At 43.0% G+C, this 16,216-nt stretch overlaps 2 protein-coding genes across 5 annotated transcripts; one reads left to right on the top strand and one right to left on the bottom strand.

The window, feature by feature from the left end:
• Nucleotides 1-1,640: 1,640 nt before the first annotated feature.
• rangrf (RAN guanine nucleotide release factor) lies at nucleotides 1,641-4,053 on the bottom strand. Of its 3 annotated transcripts, XM_035176865.2 has the most exons (3): nucleotides 3,788-4,053; nucleotides 2,973-3,174; nucleotides 1,641-2,846 (listed from the first exon to the last, which is right to left on the bottom strand). In XM_035176865.2, the coding sequence occupies exon 3, from the start codon at nucleotides 2,819-2,821 to the stop codon at nucleotides 2,252-2,254; it is 570 nt and encodes a 189-aa protein (XP_035032756.1). In that variant the 5' UTR covers nucleotides 2,822-2,846; nucleotides 2,973-3,174; nucleotides 3,788-4,053; the 3' UTR covers nucleotides 1,641-2,251. The 3 variants fall into 3 exon arrangements, with proteins under 3 accessions (XP_035032756.1, XP_035032758.1, XP_035032757.1); XM_035176867.2 differs by lacking the exon at nucleotides 3,788-4,053 and having other exon boundaries at nucleotides 2,977-3,389; XM_035176866.2 differs by lacking the exon at nucleotides 3,788-4,053 and having other exon boundaries at nucleotides 2,962-3,388.
• Nucleotides 4,054-4,089: 36 nt separating this feature from the next.
• Nucleotides 4,090-14,369, top strand: vamp4 (vesicle-associated membrane protein 4). Of its 2 annotated transcripts, XM_035176868.2 has the most exons (9): nucleotides 4,091-4,296; nucleotides 4,755-4,871; nucleotides 6,274-6,375; nucleotides 8,910-8,956; nucleotides 9,111-9,161; nucleotides 10,506-10,606; nucleotides 12,656-12,735; nucleotides 12,911-12,962; nucleotides 13,059-14,369. In XM_035176868.2, the coding sequence occupies exons 2-9, from the start codon at nucleotides 4,869-4,871 to the stop codon at nucleotides 13,082-13,084; spliced, it is 462 nt and encodes a 153-aa protein (XP_035032759.1). In that variant the 5' UTR covers nucleotides 4,091-4,296; nucleotides 4,755-4,868; the 3' UTR covers nucleotides 13,085-14,369. The 2 variants fall into 2 exon arrangements, with proteins under 2 accessions (XP_035032760.1, XP_035032759.1); XM_035176869.2 differs by lacking the exon at nucleotides 4,755-4,871 and having other exon boundaries at nucleotides 4,090-4,296.
• Nucleotides 14,370-16,216: the final 1,847 nt, after the last annotated feature.

Raw genomic sequence — 16,216 nt, 5'->3', positions numbered from 1 at the left:
TGTCTGTCCTTCCGTCCATCCCATTCTTGTGAACATTATATCTCATAAACACCAAACGTTAATTTCAACTCAAGGATGAACTGATTAGATTTTGGTCATCAAAGGTTGCTGTGACCGCACAAAGCACATTTTTTGTATAAGTTATTTTGAGAACGTCTCAAAAGAATCTTTTCAAATTTGGCACAAATGTTCACTGGTTAGATTTGGGTCCTCAAAGGTCATTGGTCAACGTGGCAAAACCAGTTTTAGCCTCTTGAACATATCTTGTGTGCCTTTAAGGGATTTCTTCAAATCAGTTGTCACTTGGACTCGTACAAACCCCAGTGTGTTATTTCTAGTTTTTAATTATGTTAAATTTTCACAGTTCATCATTTTAACCCAAGACAGGATAAACATTTTGCCTCTTAAGCCAACAGAATTCCTAGTAAAGGTTTATACAAGATATTTTTCAGCTTACAAGAACATGAGCTCTGCCACTGATACCACATAACTGCCCAGTTAATGTCCCGTGTCTCTGTATGGAATCTCTCTGCCACAACATTTTTTTCCCCAACTTTCAAATGAAACAACATAAATAGAAACAGTCATTCTTTCGTTAAACTGTTCATCACTCTGTATATACATGTTCATATGACAAATATCATGATGTAAACAGTTTGAGACCACTCCACTAGGAGTATCCCATAGGGGCTTTTTCAGGACCTGGAAATAGTTTTATAATGTTTGGGGAATTGTTTCCTCCTGTGAGCTGCAAGTCAAATTTCTCAAACCCTCGTCAGGTCTGAAAAGACAGGATGTTTGGAGACTTAATTACAACCAGAACCAACAGCAGCAAATTATCCAAAGTAGACAGAGGGAGACTCTGCTGTTGTGACACAGTGAATGTTGTGGTGAACGAAGGAATGTGCTACACTGGGATGCCTGAATTTACGAGATGTTAACCTGACGTGTTTGCGCCGGAGGATGAGGAGGGTTTGATGTGGCTTTCAGGAGACAGACTGTGCTTCCTCTTATATGTTACATAATTCTAACTGGATGCCAATGCCTGCAGAGATGAGTTTGGTTTAACAGCAGACTGAAGTTAAAATCATTTATAATTCAAACAGCAGAGCGTAATTGAGGCAAAATGGCTTCTTTTAAATTTAGCATGACTTTGGACTCCAAAAGTTCAAAGGGCTGGTTTTGATTTCAAAGCAACGATTAATAAAGGCCATTTTATAATCCTTATTTTTTTACTTCACCAAACTAACCCTTAAATTAAGTCTTTTCATTCCAGGGTTCAGGCTAATGGATTACTCCACCATGAGGCCACTGCAGTAAATGATGGAAACAGTTGACATTATAGATATTTCTGATGGGACCTGTCCTCTCAATTTTCACTGTTTAACGACCAAAACCCAGGTCCCACCGAGGAGTCTGAGGATCCCTCAATATTACCTCCAATTTAACTGCAAGCATGTCTGTGTAAGCATGAAAACACCCGAGGATGAGGGCAGATTTTTTGGAGTAAAATAACAGAAGTATAATAAGTGAGGAGGGAGGAAAGGCTCGGGGGAGAGGGCTGTGTAAAGGGAAAAGTGCTGCACATATCGAATTGTATATTACAACAAAATTTCACAAAATGGATCCCAATCTTTGTCTGGCACATTTAGAAGAACAGGTTTGTATTTATTTTCATATTTTCAATTTTTATTCTTACTACATTTCCCCTCTGCTGTGCTACTTCCTTGTGCTGCTGTGTCGAGTGTGAATTTCCTCTACGGAGGATCAATAAAAGGTACATATCATTTTATCTCAAGTGTTGGGAAACAAAAGTGGAGAATCTGCATCTGCCTGTCTGATATTTGTCTCAAATCTTACTTTTCTCTCAGAAATGTCTTGAAAAACGTTATAAGACCTCCACACTGCAGGTAATTATGAAACACATTTAACTTATGAATAAGCCTAACTCAGGCCATCCAAAAATAATGGAATAATCCCGAACATTACTTCTAAAATTGATTATGATACAAAAATATGTTCATTTTCATTCTATGACAAAGTAAACATCAGAGGTGGAACAGAGTGTGTATTCATGTGTGTCAGGGCAGAGGAAGGACTGCTTTCAAATCTTCTGGGCTGAGACTCAAGATCGTCCCACAGGTCTGTTCATCATGGGGCCCCAGGATAAGCACATCCTGGTAGGTTTGAATGCAGCCCACTGGTGTCACAGAGAAAGACTGAATGTAATCAGGTGAGGTTGCCAGTGGTTCTATTCAAACAGCCCGGGGTTGTGCAGAGTCAGAGTCTGCAGCAAGCGCTGAAAGTCCTGCAAGCTCCACGGCACTTTGTGTGTCTCCAGAGCTGCTGCACTGCTGCTGTCAGGGCTGATGCTCTGCGGGTCATTGAAGGTGATCAGGACGTCTGTGGAGAACTGAGGCAGGCGGAACACGCCCAGGTGAAGGGTCACCGCGTTCCTCGCCTCCTCGTTGAACTTGGACACACTCTGCGTCCCCGTCAGCATCCAGGCTGAGCTGCACTGGGACAGGGACAGGTCAGATTTGGGCAGAGCCACAACACTGATCACTGCACAGGCACCCGCCTCCAGAGCTTTGTTGCTGCCTGCGATGTCCTCAAAGTGATACCTGGCGGAGTCCTGGTCTGCCACCTGGGCCTGGTACTCCACCAGCTCCACTATGAGGCTCTGGTCGGTGTGAGTGTGGGCGAACACCTCCTGGCTGTCCGGGATCTCCCTCAGCTCGCTGATGTCTGTGGCGGTGAGGGGGATGACTGCTGACAGTGCTCCTCCAAACAGAGGATGAGGCTGCTCAGCTCCCTGCATCTCTGTGTGAGGGCTGTGAGGGGATCTGAACAAACAACAAACCAACACTTCAACTTCCTGCTGCCACTCAAACAACTCCTGGTTTATATGATAAGTCTAGAAATACAACAAGAAGCTGGTAAACAGCGTGATACACACACCCGGGTCTTACCGACTTGTCACGTTGTTCTTCTTTCCTTCTTCGGCTGTTGCTTTTCTTCTTCTTCACAGTTTCCGGCCTGCTGTGGCCTATAGAGCGTAATGCTGCCCCCTACAGACCAAGAGTGGATGTTGCTTTGGACCAGTGGTTCTCAAGTGGTGGGTCGCAAACCCAAGAGTTGGTCGCAGGGCCCCTTAGAGTGGGACGCAGTTTTCTGTGTGAAAGAAAAAGCCATTCTCTTTAATGCTGTGCTTTTATTTTGAAGGACTTTCCCATGAGGCAGCACCACACACAGCCCTTGCTGCCATGACAACAGTGTATCAGTTGTTAGCACCAAGGCAAGCAGTTGTAAATAAAACTAAAATACTGCAGCGACTGCATTAAATATGGGTTTTCTCATATTGACGACAGAGAGGGACCAAAACCACAGTGTGAAGCATGAAGCTTCCAAAACAACAGTTTCAAGGGTTCAAGTTAAGTGCTGCTGAAAAGATACTGAAAGCAAGAAAATTGAGTAATTATAAAGTTTGCATTGCGACCTAATGACAATGTGGGTCCTTTGCCGACATTTTAAACATACAAAACACTTGAGAGCACAGACGTTTAGACAAAGTGATATAAATGAATAAGAAATGAGTAAAAAGGGTTAGAAGCAAATACTTAATGACTTAAAGGTTCAATGTTATTGATTAAATTTTTTTGTCGTCCAAAATGGCTCCTATCTGTATATTAAGAAAGAAAAATAAATATATGCTTATGGATTTGGATCTGAGGTAATCATGCATTGATCTCCATAAGGTTTGTATGGTTTCATAATCATAAACTACCTGTTCAGTTGTTTCCACATTTTATTGTATGGGTGAAAATACATTGATCAAATCTTCCTTTGATCAATTCATTGGAGGGATAACTTTCATTAACAGTTTTGAAGTGTACTTCCTTGTATTTAGGAGGAATTGTTTAAAAAACAAAAATCAAATCGATTGTCCAATTTGAACACAAGTAAAAGTATTTGTACAGAAAAAAACGTTCCCTGAGAGTATGATAATAATCATCATCATAATAATCCTAATAATTCCACAAGCTGTCAAACATCTGGATCTCTCTCCTCCGCCAGCTGTGTGTGGTTCCCGGTCAGCTGATCCAGGCTGAGCAGAGAGAGGGATAAGCCAACCGCTAGCATCCATGGTGATAATCCAGCCTCGTCGTCCGGACAGCGTGTGACATGAATGAGATCAATCTGTAAAAGACGCTTTGAACCCGCGGAGCCTCCCCGGATCAACACCAGGGTCTCTGTGTTCAACACCGAGCTTCGGATCTTGTAGGAAAGCAGCAGGTAACTAGCCACGTTAGCATCCGTAGCTTAGCTTGGCCGGGTAGCTAGGTTTGACAGTGAACCAGGCGGCCTGTCTGAAACAGCACAGAACGAGTTGTTAGTTAGCTACATTAGCAAAGGTCCACTTGTATCACTGTAGTGTGGCTGGAGTGGGCGAGCCTCAGTGTTTGCTCTGTAGCTCAAGCTAACAGGCAGCTAAGCTAGCTAACTGCGATGTAATCACTCCAGAGATGTCAGCTTCACTGTCACTCCCAGCTCCTCTCAGGGGGGCTTCTCTCTAACACAGCAGCATCTTCCCACATCCATCTATTAGCATCTGTTTAAATGTCCTCCTTTATTTTCTTATGCACATGTTTAGATCTCTGATTTAACTTCTCTCCTTGACTTGTTTTCTAAAGTCCGGCTTGGCCTCTTTTCTTTCTGTGTCTGTGTTTGTCTTCATGCTGCCACTGCTTCAGTCCTCCGCTGCTCTCTGCTGTTTACTGGAAGCTTCCTCTGAAAGGCCTTTTTCCTTCAGCAGTGCCAGAAAAGGACGCTGCTGAAAACCACAGTGTCAGACTGACCTGGATTCAATGGTATTAGTTGCATTGTTGCACTGAAAGATGTGGAGAGAGAGAGAGAGAGAGAGAGAGAGAGAGAAAATCTGCAGTGTCCCCCCCATGAGTAATAAAGTAGGAGCTGAGGATCATTATTCAGTTTAGCGTCACTGGGACCTCATTCAAATCTGGTATTAACATCTGTCCGGATGAGCACACACACAACGCACCCAAATGCGTCCTCAATGTGTCCTGAGATTCAATCACACAACCCACATTCTGAGGTGGTCTGGGAAACAGGTGGCCACGTTATTTAGCTCTGTGAACGCAAATGCATCCTGGGCCACGTATGAAGGGGCGTCCACTCAGCTGAGGTCCTCTGACCCCCGGCACTTTCACAATAAACATGTTTATACTCTTTTCAGTGTCCATACTTTGATTTGTTTTGGGCCACAGTATCAACACTGATCACCACATAATGATTGATAGTGTAGTTTATAGTATTATCTGCCTTCACAGCTGCACCAGATTCATTTAACCACTCCTGACCCCCCCCTCCTCTCTCTCTTCACCTCTCTGTCTTGCTCACTCATGTCACACACACATATTGACAACATGCCCATCTGTAAACTGAGCCTGAGTAAAAACAACATAATTTGATCTTTGTGAACACAAATGATTAATTGCATATAGAGTGGGGAAGTAAGATCCAATCACAAATGGTAACAGGAGGCAGATGCAGATGCCAGGTGTGAACACACGTACTTAGCGCTGTCCACTTCAGGTCCCGTCAGGTCTCTCAGGACACATGGTAATACCAGGTCTGAATAGGGCCAGAGGCACTGCTGTGTTTGGTCACATTGTTTGGAACATGTAACACACCAACACAAACTCAAGGGGGTATAGATGGAAGAACAATATGTTTTCCACAGCCGACATTGTCGGGTTTTTCACTCAAAGACACAGAGCAGTGATGACATTTCCTTTCATACGGTAGAGAGTGAGACTTAGAGACGGCTCACAGCAGATATATGAGAAATCAAGACTTAGGTATTTTTAACTGACATTATTAAACTGTTTTTCACAGAAAGCAGGTGTAATGGAAGTGATGTTTTTTAAACATGTTCCATTTGAAAGTAAGCCTGCAGAGGAAATGAAAGAAATCCTCACTGTGACCAATAACAAAGTCAGACAGTTTAACAGGCAGAGTTGGGGCCAGAGTCCTCATATTGCTTGATGATGACCAGACTCTTTTATGCAATCGTTACTATGTGAATGAATTTTGTTGTTGTTCTGCTCCCAGCCGAGATCTGGCTGCAGTTATGCCTGCAACTCAGATTACTTACTTCCACCTGACAATATTAAAGTACTCTCTGACTGTTTGTGTTCTCTGCTTCACAATGCCACAGACTTTAACACATCTTTTCCTCCTGTCCTCCAGAGGGAGCCAGATCAGGAGGAGCAGCCTGAAGCCACCATGCCCCCCAAGTTTAAAAGACACCTGAATGATGACGAGGTCACGGGATCTATTCGCAGTGAGAGGGTGAGACGCACGTGAAGGGAGGGCGGGGGCCACGTTTCATCTCAAAACGTTTTGCACCATTTTGCTCCGGTCTGTGGGTTGAACAACATGTTTGCTCGAACAGAGTGTGCAGCAGTCTCAGAAGTATGCTTTCCCTCATTTGGTGGGTGTGTCAGAAGTGTTGTCCAATCAGGATACATTCGGCAGGGTTTGTATAAACACACTGGATTCTAAAATCCTTTACAAATGGGCCAGCTGCAGCTTGAAGTTAAAGATGTCACAATCAGTAAATACAGAGTAGCAAAAGTAACATTGAGCACATTTTGAAGTATTACACACGTATTTAAACCCATGTCATCTGGCTCATACCTTTCTGAACACACCCAAGACTTTGTCAGATGTGTTGAAAAACTGTCCAGCTGAGGATCTCTGCAAAAATAATGAATGCGTTGATTCCTTTTACACAATAATTGCAAGTACATTGATGTACGGTAAGTTTTCTTTTTAAATGTCAATTGTTGTTCCAAACAGATAAAAATGCAGAATTTTGCCGTACGATATTTTGTTCATCAGACTAATACTAGTGGAAAAACTGAGGCGAAAGTAAAGGAGAAAATAAAAGGGAGTGGAGGAGGTTGGGGAATTCATGGATGGTAACGTGAAGAATTCCGTTGGCCAAATGTCTGGAGTTAATCAAAGCAATCACCCACCTCCACCCCGCTTTGTCCTCTCGCTCATTCTTTACTTTATACAATCATTTGTTTCTTCTATGTCCTCTTGTTTACTCGTGTGCTGAAGTGGGATCAAAGATAAGCTTACGTGTTGAGAACAAAATGATCCCTTCCACCTAACCTGCTTCTCCTTTAGTGCTCCACCCCCCTGTCCTCTGATAATAGCTAACAGTTCCCTTCACGTTGCCCATCTTAGACAGAAAGTAAGAAATCATACAGAAGGAGACTATTAGTGCCTCAGCTTATAAAGTTCTTTATGATCATGTGGCCCCCATCCCCTCAGCGTTCTTTGCAGATGGCCGTGTATTTACAAGAAAATAAAGGTCTATGTTGGCATGGCGGCGTCCATGGGGTTTCCTCCGTGCTGAGTGTCATGTAGGATAGAAGGTGAATACCATGACAGAAGGTTTAAGATATAACTAAAGCTGCTTTCAGACACAAACTCCAGATAATCTCCTAAAAGCTTTATGTGAGATATCAAATGTCTGAGTCATTTGCAGTGGACATTCTCCGGAGTTTCTCCTGCCAGCTCTCTAGTAGAAAACTACAGAGAATGTTTGAGTGATCCCACACTGCAGAAAAGTCTCCGGAGGATTCACTGCGAGAAAGGTGGCGTGTTGATGACGTTTCTAACAGGGGACGGATGCAAAACTAACAAAAATACCCCAAAGAGAATACAAATATCTCAGGATGAAAAAGAGGTGTCATAACACCACAGAAGACAGAAATAAGGATGTCAACTTGTAAAGACAACAAGATTTGAGTGGTAGACAGAAACATTGCTGCACCACGGTCAATGTCTGAAAATGGCTTAACAACAAGGATCTGTTGTCTTTGTGAAAGACACTAAAATCTTGTTTTTGAGTGCACCAGCATCAAGGACTTCCAGCGTCTAAACTTCTCCCGCGTCCTGTCTTTCAAATGTGATAAATGCTCCAGAACACATGGATCAACATACTGTAGACACGCAATGTCTGCTGGAATCCATAAATATTATCTCGTAAAAATGCAGACTATTCCTTCCCAGTATCAGGGAATATAATCCTGCCTACAACTATCCAATGAAAAACAGACTCCTAACTGTCTCCTCCTGTGAGAATTTAATGCAGCTGTCCTCACTAGTTCTCCTGTCTGATAATCTCCCTTAAGATCACAGAGATCTGCCTTTTCTTATACCTGAATCTGAAGATGCATTTTAGACTTTCAGCAAACTGAGTGTCCTTGTCAGAATGAGATGTTGAGGTGTCTCAGCGAGCAGAAGAGGGTTGGTTTTTATTGAGCGCTGGCAAGCACAACAGCAGAACTTTATTGTTAGTCATCATATCTTAAGTGCACTACAATAATAATGGTGCATTTGGACCTTATCTGCACATCAGCTGAATGGCACATCAGTTTCATGTCTGCCTGTCAGCAGCACCAGTTGTGAGTGCCACGAACGTACTCTGACTGACTGACTACATTCTGGTTCTGGAACTGGCCTGAACTTGATCGGAAACATTTCAAGCTGTAAAACACTTAATTCTAGTGTTTATCCACAGCAATGGAATCAATGACATACTGTTGGTGGCAGGGTCCTTACCCCCAAAACCCAAAGTTGGTGTCAGACAAACGCAACTGTCTGAAAACCAGTGGAAATGTTGACTGGTGTGACCAACCAGTTTGGTCGTTCCCATTTCTTACACAGATACTGATGTCAGAACAGCAGAAAAAGCTTGATTCTGCAGTGAAGCCACCGTCCCTGCTCTCGTCACAAGACGTCTTCTGAATAATATCAATATCCAGAGTTGATCCTTATTTGACCTGTGACCTTTTCCTCTTTTACAGAGGAACCTGCTGGAAGAGGACTCTGACGAGGAGGAAGACTTCTTTCTGTAAGGATGTATTGTATTCGGACAACGAGCTCATTAGACCAACAATAGATATGTAAAGTCCATTTTACACAGCAGAGTACTCAAAGAGTAGAGTAAAGTTGAAAGTTCCTCCATTCAGCTGGTAACCTTGGCTTCGTTGATGTGTGTTTTCCAGGAGAGGCCCCACAGGACCCAGGTTTGGACCTCAAAATGACAAAATCAAGCAGTAAGTACAAACACATTCCTCATAAGAGCAAAAAGCCAGAGGTTAGAGCTGTATAACCAGCACTCTTTAAATTTGGTGTTGGTGTTATGTAACCGCGGCTCAGCGTGTTTACCAGAAGCCGTAGTTATTAGCATATTGTGTAAGAGAGGCCGTCATGTGCAGGTTATTGTGTAACCTTCCCAGGACACCTCCATCCCACTGCAGTCTGTTTCCACATTAAACTGCAGTTACAGACAAGCAGGAGAACAGAGGAGGTCATTGTTGAGACAGTCTGGCATCCAGAGTTGTTTCTCCACGCTCTCTTCATACTTTACAATTTGTCATTGTTAGCGCATGAACCTGGCGCCCATTCATTACTGAATCCAGGGATGTCGTGTCCGCAGGGCTCATGCTCCTCACCTCTGTGTGTCTGAACCTTTTGAGGTCAGGTCCCTCAAATGTGTGTTTGTGTGTTTGTGGCAGCTGTCCCCCACGTCCTGATGTCAATATTTACTATGGCTGTGTATATTCATGTTTCTAATACAAAGCTGAAGTCCAACTCTGACAGACAATCAGTGGAATGATGGTGGAAAATGTGACTTTCTATTAGAGTAAACAAACCCTTCCTGCTGACCCTGCATCCCTCAGACAACTCCTGCTCAAGGTTACTTTCAAATAAGATTGACAGAAGGCTAATATGTACTGGTCATGCCATGCTCGGGTATGAGTTGCGTGAATAAAGCAAGGGTTTGAGCAGATTTTTTTGGCGGATCAATGTAAGGCTGAAAATCATCTGGCAGGCTTTTTATTGCCCACCAGCTGGACAAGGTTAGATGGAGAGGAGAGGATATTGCTGGAAAAACAGGTGCTCTGTGCTGCGGACCGAAAAACCCCCAAACCAGAATTATGGCCAGACAAACTGCAGTTTAGACCCATGTCTGACCAGACTGAATGAATTTAATAAAAGGTGCAATATTCAGGGTATTAGCGTATGAATGCTTCAGTTAAAACTTGTTTTTTCAACTTCTATTTGTGCCAGATGTCGTGAAATTCCCTGTAGGTCTTACTGATGTATCGAGTTCTCAACAATGGGATGGATGTGAGCTCTGAGTGATCTTGACCTTTGACCCCCCCAAAATCTAATGAAAGTGAATGTTTGTGCCAAATTTGAGAAAATGCCTGAAAGGTTGTTTGCATGAGAATGGGATGACCAGACAACCCAAAAATGTGATGCCTCTGCCTGGCCACGGCTGTTGCTGGAGCTTTGGAAAAGAGCACGAATTCTTAACAAATTCTGCACATTTCCCGTTTCATGATTTATATCCGTTATTTACGATTCTGTCTCACGCCAACTCGTGTCCGTAGGGTGCAGTCGCAGGTTGACGAAGTGATCGATGTGATGCAGGAGAACATCTCGAAAGTGATCGAGAGGGGCGAACGTCTCGACGACCTGCAGGACAAGTCGGGTAAGTCACACCTGTGCAGTGTGTGTGTGTGTCTGCATGGGCAAAATAAGTGTTCTTTTGGATTTGCAAAGTAAAATGACGCCAACACAAACTCCACAGGTAGCTTACACATGGTTCGCACATGACTCTGTGGATCATTAATCTCACCTTATGGGAGCTTTTTCACAGGAAATTTACTTTTGTTGATAGCGACATTTGTGCAATGTGCATCGAATTTAAAAGAAAAACACAAGTTAATGATGCCTAGTGATCCTAAACGTGAGGAATGCACTTGACTATAATGTAATTTCAAATCAGTGGTTAGATCTCAAACCTGCCTGTATATGAGATAAACTTATTATATATTTATTATAGAAACTTTATACAAGAGAAAAGACCAAATTGAAGCAAGACCAGACAAATGATCAACTATTTGCATTAAATATTTTGAGCCCAAAGAGGAAGCAGCATGTTGTGGCTGAGCTGATTGATGCATTTGCATTTTATCGTTTGTTAACTTAATCACATAAAGTAGTTGAGCAGAGGCTCAAACACACGCTGCAACTAACAAGATGGCTTGTGTCTGAGCAACAGTCCAAACAGTCCAACTGTCAAATCATGACATTGGAGAAGAACATTCCTCTTAAATTCAACCAAGCTGCAACAAGTGGATTCAGTCTCCTAAATGTGACAGATTTTTTCCCCCACCAAGATCCATAAATGATTCCCTGGGAAATTTGTGAAAATGTCAAAAAGCACCCTATCTGGTAGTATTAAAGAAAGATATACAAATTCAAGATCCTCCCCAAATTGTATTGGTCCTCTCTTGACCAATGTATGATCTGTCCACCAGGTTTTGTGAAAATGCATCCAGTAGTTTTTGCGTAATCTGACTGACAATCGAACAAAACCAACCAACCAACCAACAAACGGACAGGAGTAACACAACCTCCCTGGTGGAAGTAAAAATTGTCGCACCTCATTTACATTGCAAAAATGTGTGATATTTGTCAAATACGTGTCCAGGAGTAGTAAAACTATTAAACAACCTTGTACAACTTTGATGGAGCAGGACTTTGTGTGTGTGGTAGCAGTTGCTTACACACCAGTTTTAGTGTTTTACCAGGTTGTGTGTGTCTGAAAGCTTTCTCATTCACACAGCTCCATTTTTTTTCACTTGGTGTATATCAAGCATGTGTGTGAAACCTGTTAGACTCACCCTGTTACACAACTTTTTACACACACACACACACACACACACACACACACACACACACACACACGCAGGTCTTCTTCTCTTTCTCCTCCACTCATGAAGAGATGAGGCTTGTTGACCAGCCAACTGAGATAATGATACTCATCTGGAACACATCTGTTGTTTGTGTGTGTCTCTGCAGTACACGCAGCTCTTAACAGTAGATTGTATATGAGTATATAACATCATGTGATTGACGTGTGCAGTCAGCCCCTCTGAGCCGTTTGCAGGTAAACTGTTGTTAAATTCCTCCCGATTAACAAGCATCTCCTCAGAGGTCCCGTCTGCGGGCTTCTCTTTGTAGTAGCGACAGGTCGTTAAAAGGCACATGGCCGAGGAAACCGCACACACATGACAGACACAAAGGGTCTAAAGGGGGACAGGGGCTTGGACAAGTAGAACGCCGCACGCTAGGGAGCCGTAACGTTCCCTGTTAACATGAATAAACATCGAGTTAACAACAGTATCCAAGAAACTGAAAGACAGAGGGGCGTGCACGAGCAGTTTGGATCTCACAGCAAGGACAGAAGGCAGGAAGCTGGAGGAAATGTGTTTTTCCTCCGCTGGGTGCAAATTTGGCATCTTGCTGTTAACGTCAACAGAGTTAACATTTAAATCTTCACCAGCAGCCTTGTGTAACTTAAACACATTATAATAACTGCACAGCACAGGGCCACCCAGCTTGAGCAACCTCATTGATAACATCAAACTGCACACAATAGCTTGTTTATTGTTCACTTTTTTCTCTCTTCTGCTTTTTCTCTCTCTCTCTCCTCACGTGTTCTTATCTGTGCTGTGTTCATGTGACGCTCCAGAGAGCCTATCGGACAATGCGTCTGCCTTCAGTAGCCGAGCCAAACAGATGCACAGGAGGATGTGGTGGAGAGACATGAAGGTGGGCTGTGTGTGTGTGTGCGTGTGCGTGTGCGTGTGCGTGCGCGTGCGTGTGAGAGAGCGAGACTGTCATCATATCTCCTTTTGGTTTTGCATTTGTGTTGTGTTCTGTCCACTGTCAGAGATGTTTAGTATTCTAAAGGGTTTGTGTTTAATGGGCATGATTTCTCCGACAGATGAAGATGATTATTGCCTTGGTTGTGGTCGCTCTCCTGCTCATCATCATCAGTGAGTATGAGACCAAACCCCCTAGCACTGTTTGAAATGACCTAATGTGCTGAACTTCACAGTAAATATTCTCTCTGTATCGTTTTTCTCTTTCAGTACCGGTGATCCTGCGATATCGCTAGTGTCTGAGGAGGAGGACAGGGGAGAACCTTCGTCTTCCTCGCTCCTTCTCCCACCTCTCCCACACTTCCTCTCCTCTGCACACAGTCCTCCACTCCTGCTAGGGGGTGCCAGCCAACCTCCCATAACCCTCCCCAGTATTAGCTCGTGTACCCTCAAGGGTCTGACCTCGACTTGCCCTTAGTACAGATCTTACCGTTGGCTTTGCCACTAAAATCTGCTGTGAGATCAGCACTAAGGCTCCGTTAGATCCCTGGCTTGAAACTTTGCGACAGAAAGGGAACACAGCGGGTAAGAAAATGGGGGAGATATTTTAATGCAGTTTGGGAGAAAAGGCTCACTCTCAGCGCTCCTGTCAATCATGAAGGATCGTTCCATTCCATGATACATATCACATGTGAGGCCCTGGCTTTGCTTTGAAAGCAGGGAAACTCCAGGTCCTGTATATTACATCATATAGATATATATACTGTAAAGGCAGGTAATTCATGCCAACTGTCTCTTCTTAGTGTAGCTGGTCTGAATCTGCTGCAGCAGCCTGGTACAAAGACGCTGTAACGTCGACCAGATGAATCTCAGATTTCTGCCCATGATTCTCTTTGTGAACACAATTACATTTCTCTGTGTTGACACCAGGCAGGGAACATCTGAGGTTCATCTGCACAGGCGAAGGTGACTTCTTTTTAATCAACATTATTCTTACCTCTATAAGTTTTCAATTCCACATGACTCCTCAGAGTCTGTTGTACTGTACAACAGGACCATGTTAAACCAAAACATCCAGGTTATGAATGTCTCTTAGCCACCTCTCACCTTCCCCCTCCTGCTGAGCTCTGGGTCGGTTTGGTCATGGCTGTCCTACTTTCCTGCGAGTGACATTAAACCGTCTCTCGCTCCGCAGATGTTTTTATTTTGGTAATTTTAGTACGGCTTCTTTTTTCGCCATTTTTACGTTCCTATTTCTGCTGGTCGCTCAGTGTGGTGCTTTGTGCCGACGCTGGTATTCCCATCGCCGCAGACGGGACGGTTTGTCTCTGTGTACTGTCACGTTTAGGTTGTTTTTAAGTGCTGCAAGTTTAAAACTGTGAAACACACATAGGCGTCTCTGTGTCTGGGTTGATTAATTGTATAATAAAATAAAACTACATTGTCATTTTATTTTTTTTATGTAATTTATTTTAGCTGTAAATATTGATTCTGTAATGATATACAATATTCTGGCACTGCATTGGAAGACTGTGATATATTGATAATTTCTGCTCTGAAATAAAGTGGTTTTAAAGGGCACTAATCGTGGTTGGAAATAATTGACCGAATCGCAAAAGAACAGTGAGAGGAATCAGTGGAAAACTTGTGAGAGGAATCAGTGGAAAACTTGTGAGAGGAATCAGTGGAAAACTTGTGAGAGGAAACACAGGAGTAAGTGGGGTTGATGGAAAGATGGATGACTGGAGGTGAAGAGGGAAAAACGAATCGTCATGCCATCCCTCCACGTTGGACCACTAAGATTTTCTCTCTCCTTTCTTTTATCTCTTCTCATTAGCCGACCGTTTTACTGCTCTGTTATTTCACTGACAGCGCGGAGTCCCAAGATGGCACTAAAGTTGCAGGGCCCGAGAAGAGTTATTGTTCTGACAGACGCGCGGCTCTCGCCCTCACAGGACAGGAGACGCACACGCGCTGCGACAGCTCTGCCACCGCCGCACAACGCTTCTGAGGGAGTCGAACATAAAACCACAGAGGTCTTTTACTTCTTCATTGATCTAAGGCAGATGGCCTTCCAGCCCGCACTCATTGCTGCTGCACGTGGCAGGAGGTGCAGGATTTATTGCAGCTTTTACCGTAAAGAGGTCATGTCATCTCTTTCAGAGCTTTCAAGTGCAGATGTAGCCTTGATGCCATTGGTTGGTTGCTGAGTCCTGCTCAGTGACATCAGGTAGTATCGTCCTGGTTGGGCCTGTGGAGTTCATCATATCCATTTCATAGAACTGTACGTTCCATCAAAGGCAGTGCTGGCTTAGTTTGGGGACTATTTGTTAATTTCACTGCACGTTTACAGGGCCCCTGGCATTAGCTGCTTATTAGAGAGACGATATCCAAGAACCAGAAGTCTGGTCAAACATTTGAATGCTTTGCACAAACCCCCATCATCAACAAATCCACTATAATTCTATTTATAGAGTGCATGTAACTCAAACTAATAAGGTATATATACAACTGTATAATGAAAGTGACCAGTGACTCAACTGACACTGTGTTTCATTAAGGATGGGGACTTCTTTACATACATGTTTAGGGAGTGTCCTCCAGGAGCCAGATTCTGGTGAATGACTGAATCCAATCTAAGATTTGTGAAAGCACCCCTGATATTTAAAGTGACGTTTAAAGTTAAATAATTAGTCTGTAAATCTCCACGTACTCTTTCCTCTCTAGATCTTAACATAGTTGTTGCACGTCTGGAGCAGTCCACTGCCTGTGTGCATAGGGACAAGGCTCTTCGTGACAGGACTGGTGGATTCTGGGTAGGAGAACAGTGGTTGGAAGGTTTTTGTTTTCTGTTTTTGCATTTAATCATAATGCGGTAGTTGTGCTTTTAATATAATGTACATTGTTTTAATGTCTATTTGTCCATGTGAGGTTTTTGCTGATGCATTGTTGACTCTGATAATTGAAGTCCTAGTTGGACCAGTAGCTGGAAAATGTTACAGCTCCCACAGACAGCATTTAATATAATAGTGCACTTAAATTTATAACACCTTTTAAAATGCAGTTGCAAGGTACTTTACGAGTTAGAATTCAAGGCAAAAAATAACAAACAATTAAAAGCGGTTTTAAGAGAACATAACATTTAGTCAGTTAGATCAGAGGCAGAAAATAAATAAATAAATAGATAAATAAATATATAAAATATATTCATAAAATATGAATAATAATAATAAAGCTTTTTTCCATAGTTAAAGGTTAAAAAGTTGTTAAAAATAATCCTGGGAGGTCATGAGAAAGTACACTTATAAAACTGTCATTAAGAGGGATTCAGACAGATCTCCTCAGGGAGATTGTTCCAAAGAGTCGGGGTCCTTCAACAGAAATGGCCCGATCACCCTTTGTCCTCAGCCGAGACTGTAGAATGGCGA

The sequence above is a fragment of the Hippoglossus stenolepis genome, chromosome 14 (assembly GCF_022539355.2).
Source record: "Hippoglossus stenolepis isolate QCI-W04-F060 chromosome 14, HSTE1.2, whole genome shotgun sequence".
NCBI lineage: Eukaryota > Metazoa > Chordata > Actinopteri > Pleuronectiformes > Pleuronectidae > Hippoglossus > Hippoglossus stenolepis.
Note: the sequence above shows the minus strand (reverse complement) of the source record. Positions and strands in the feature narration are given on the sequence as shown.

Coding starts and splice junctions, on each gene's coding strand:
- rangrf (XM_035176865.2), bottom strand. CDS start 2,821: ATGCAGGGAGCTGAGCAGCCTCATCCTCTGTTTGGAGGAGCACTGTCA.
- vamp4 (XM_035176868.2), top strand. Junction 6,376..8,909: donor GATCTATTCGCAGTGAGAGG/GTGAGACGCACG, acceptor CCTCTTTTACAG/AGGAACCTGCTGGAAGAGGA. Junction 8,957..9,110: donor GAGGAGGAAGACTTCTTTCT/GTAAGGATGTAT, acceptor TGTGTTTTCCAG/GAGAGGCCCCACAGGACCCA.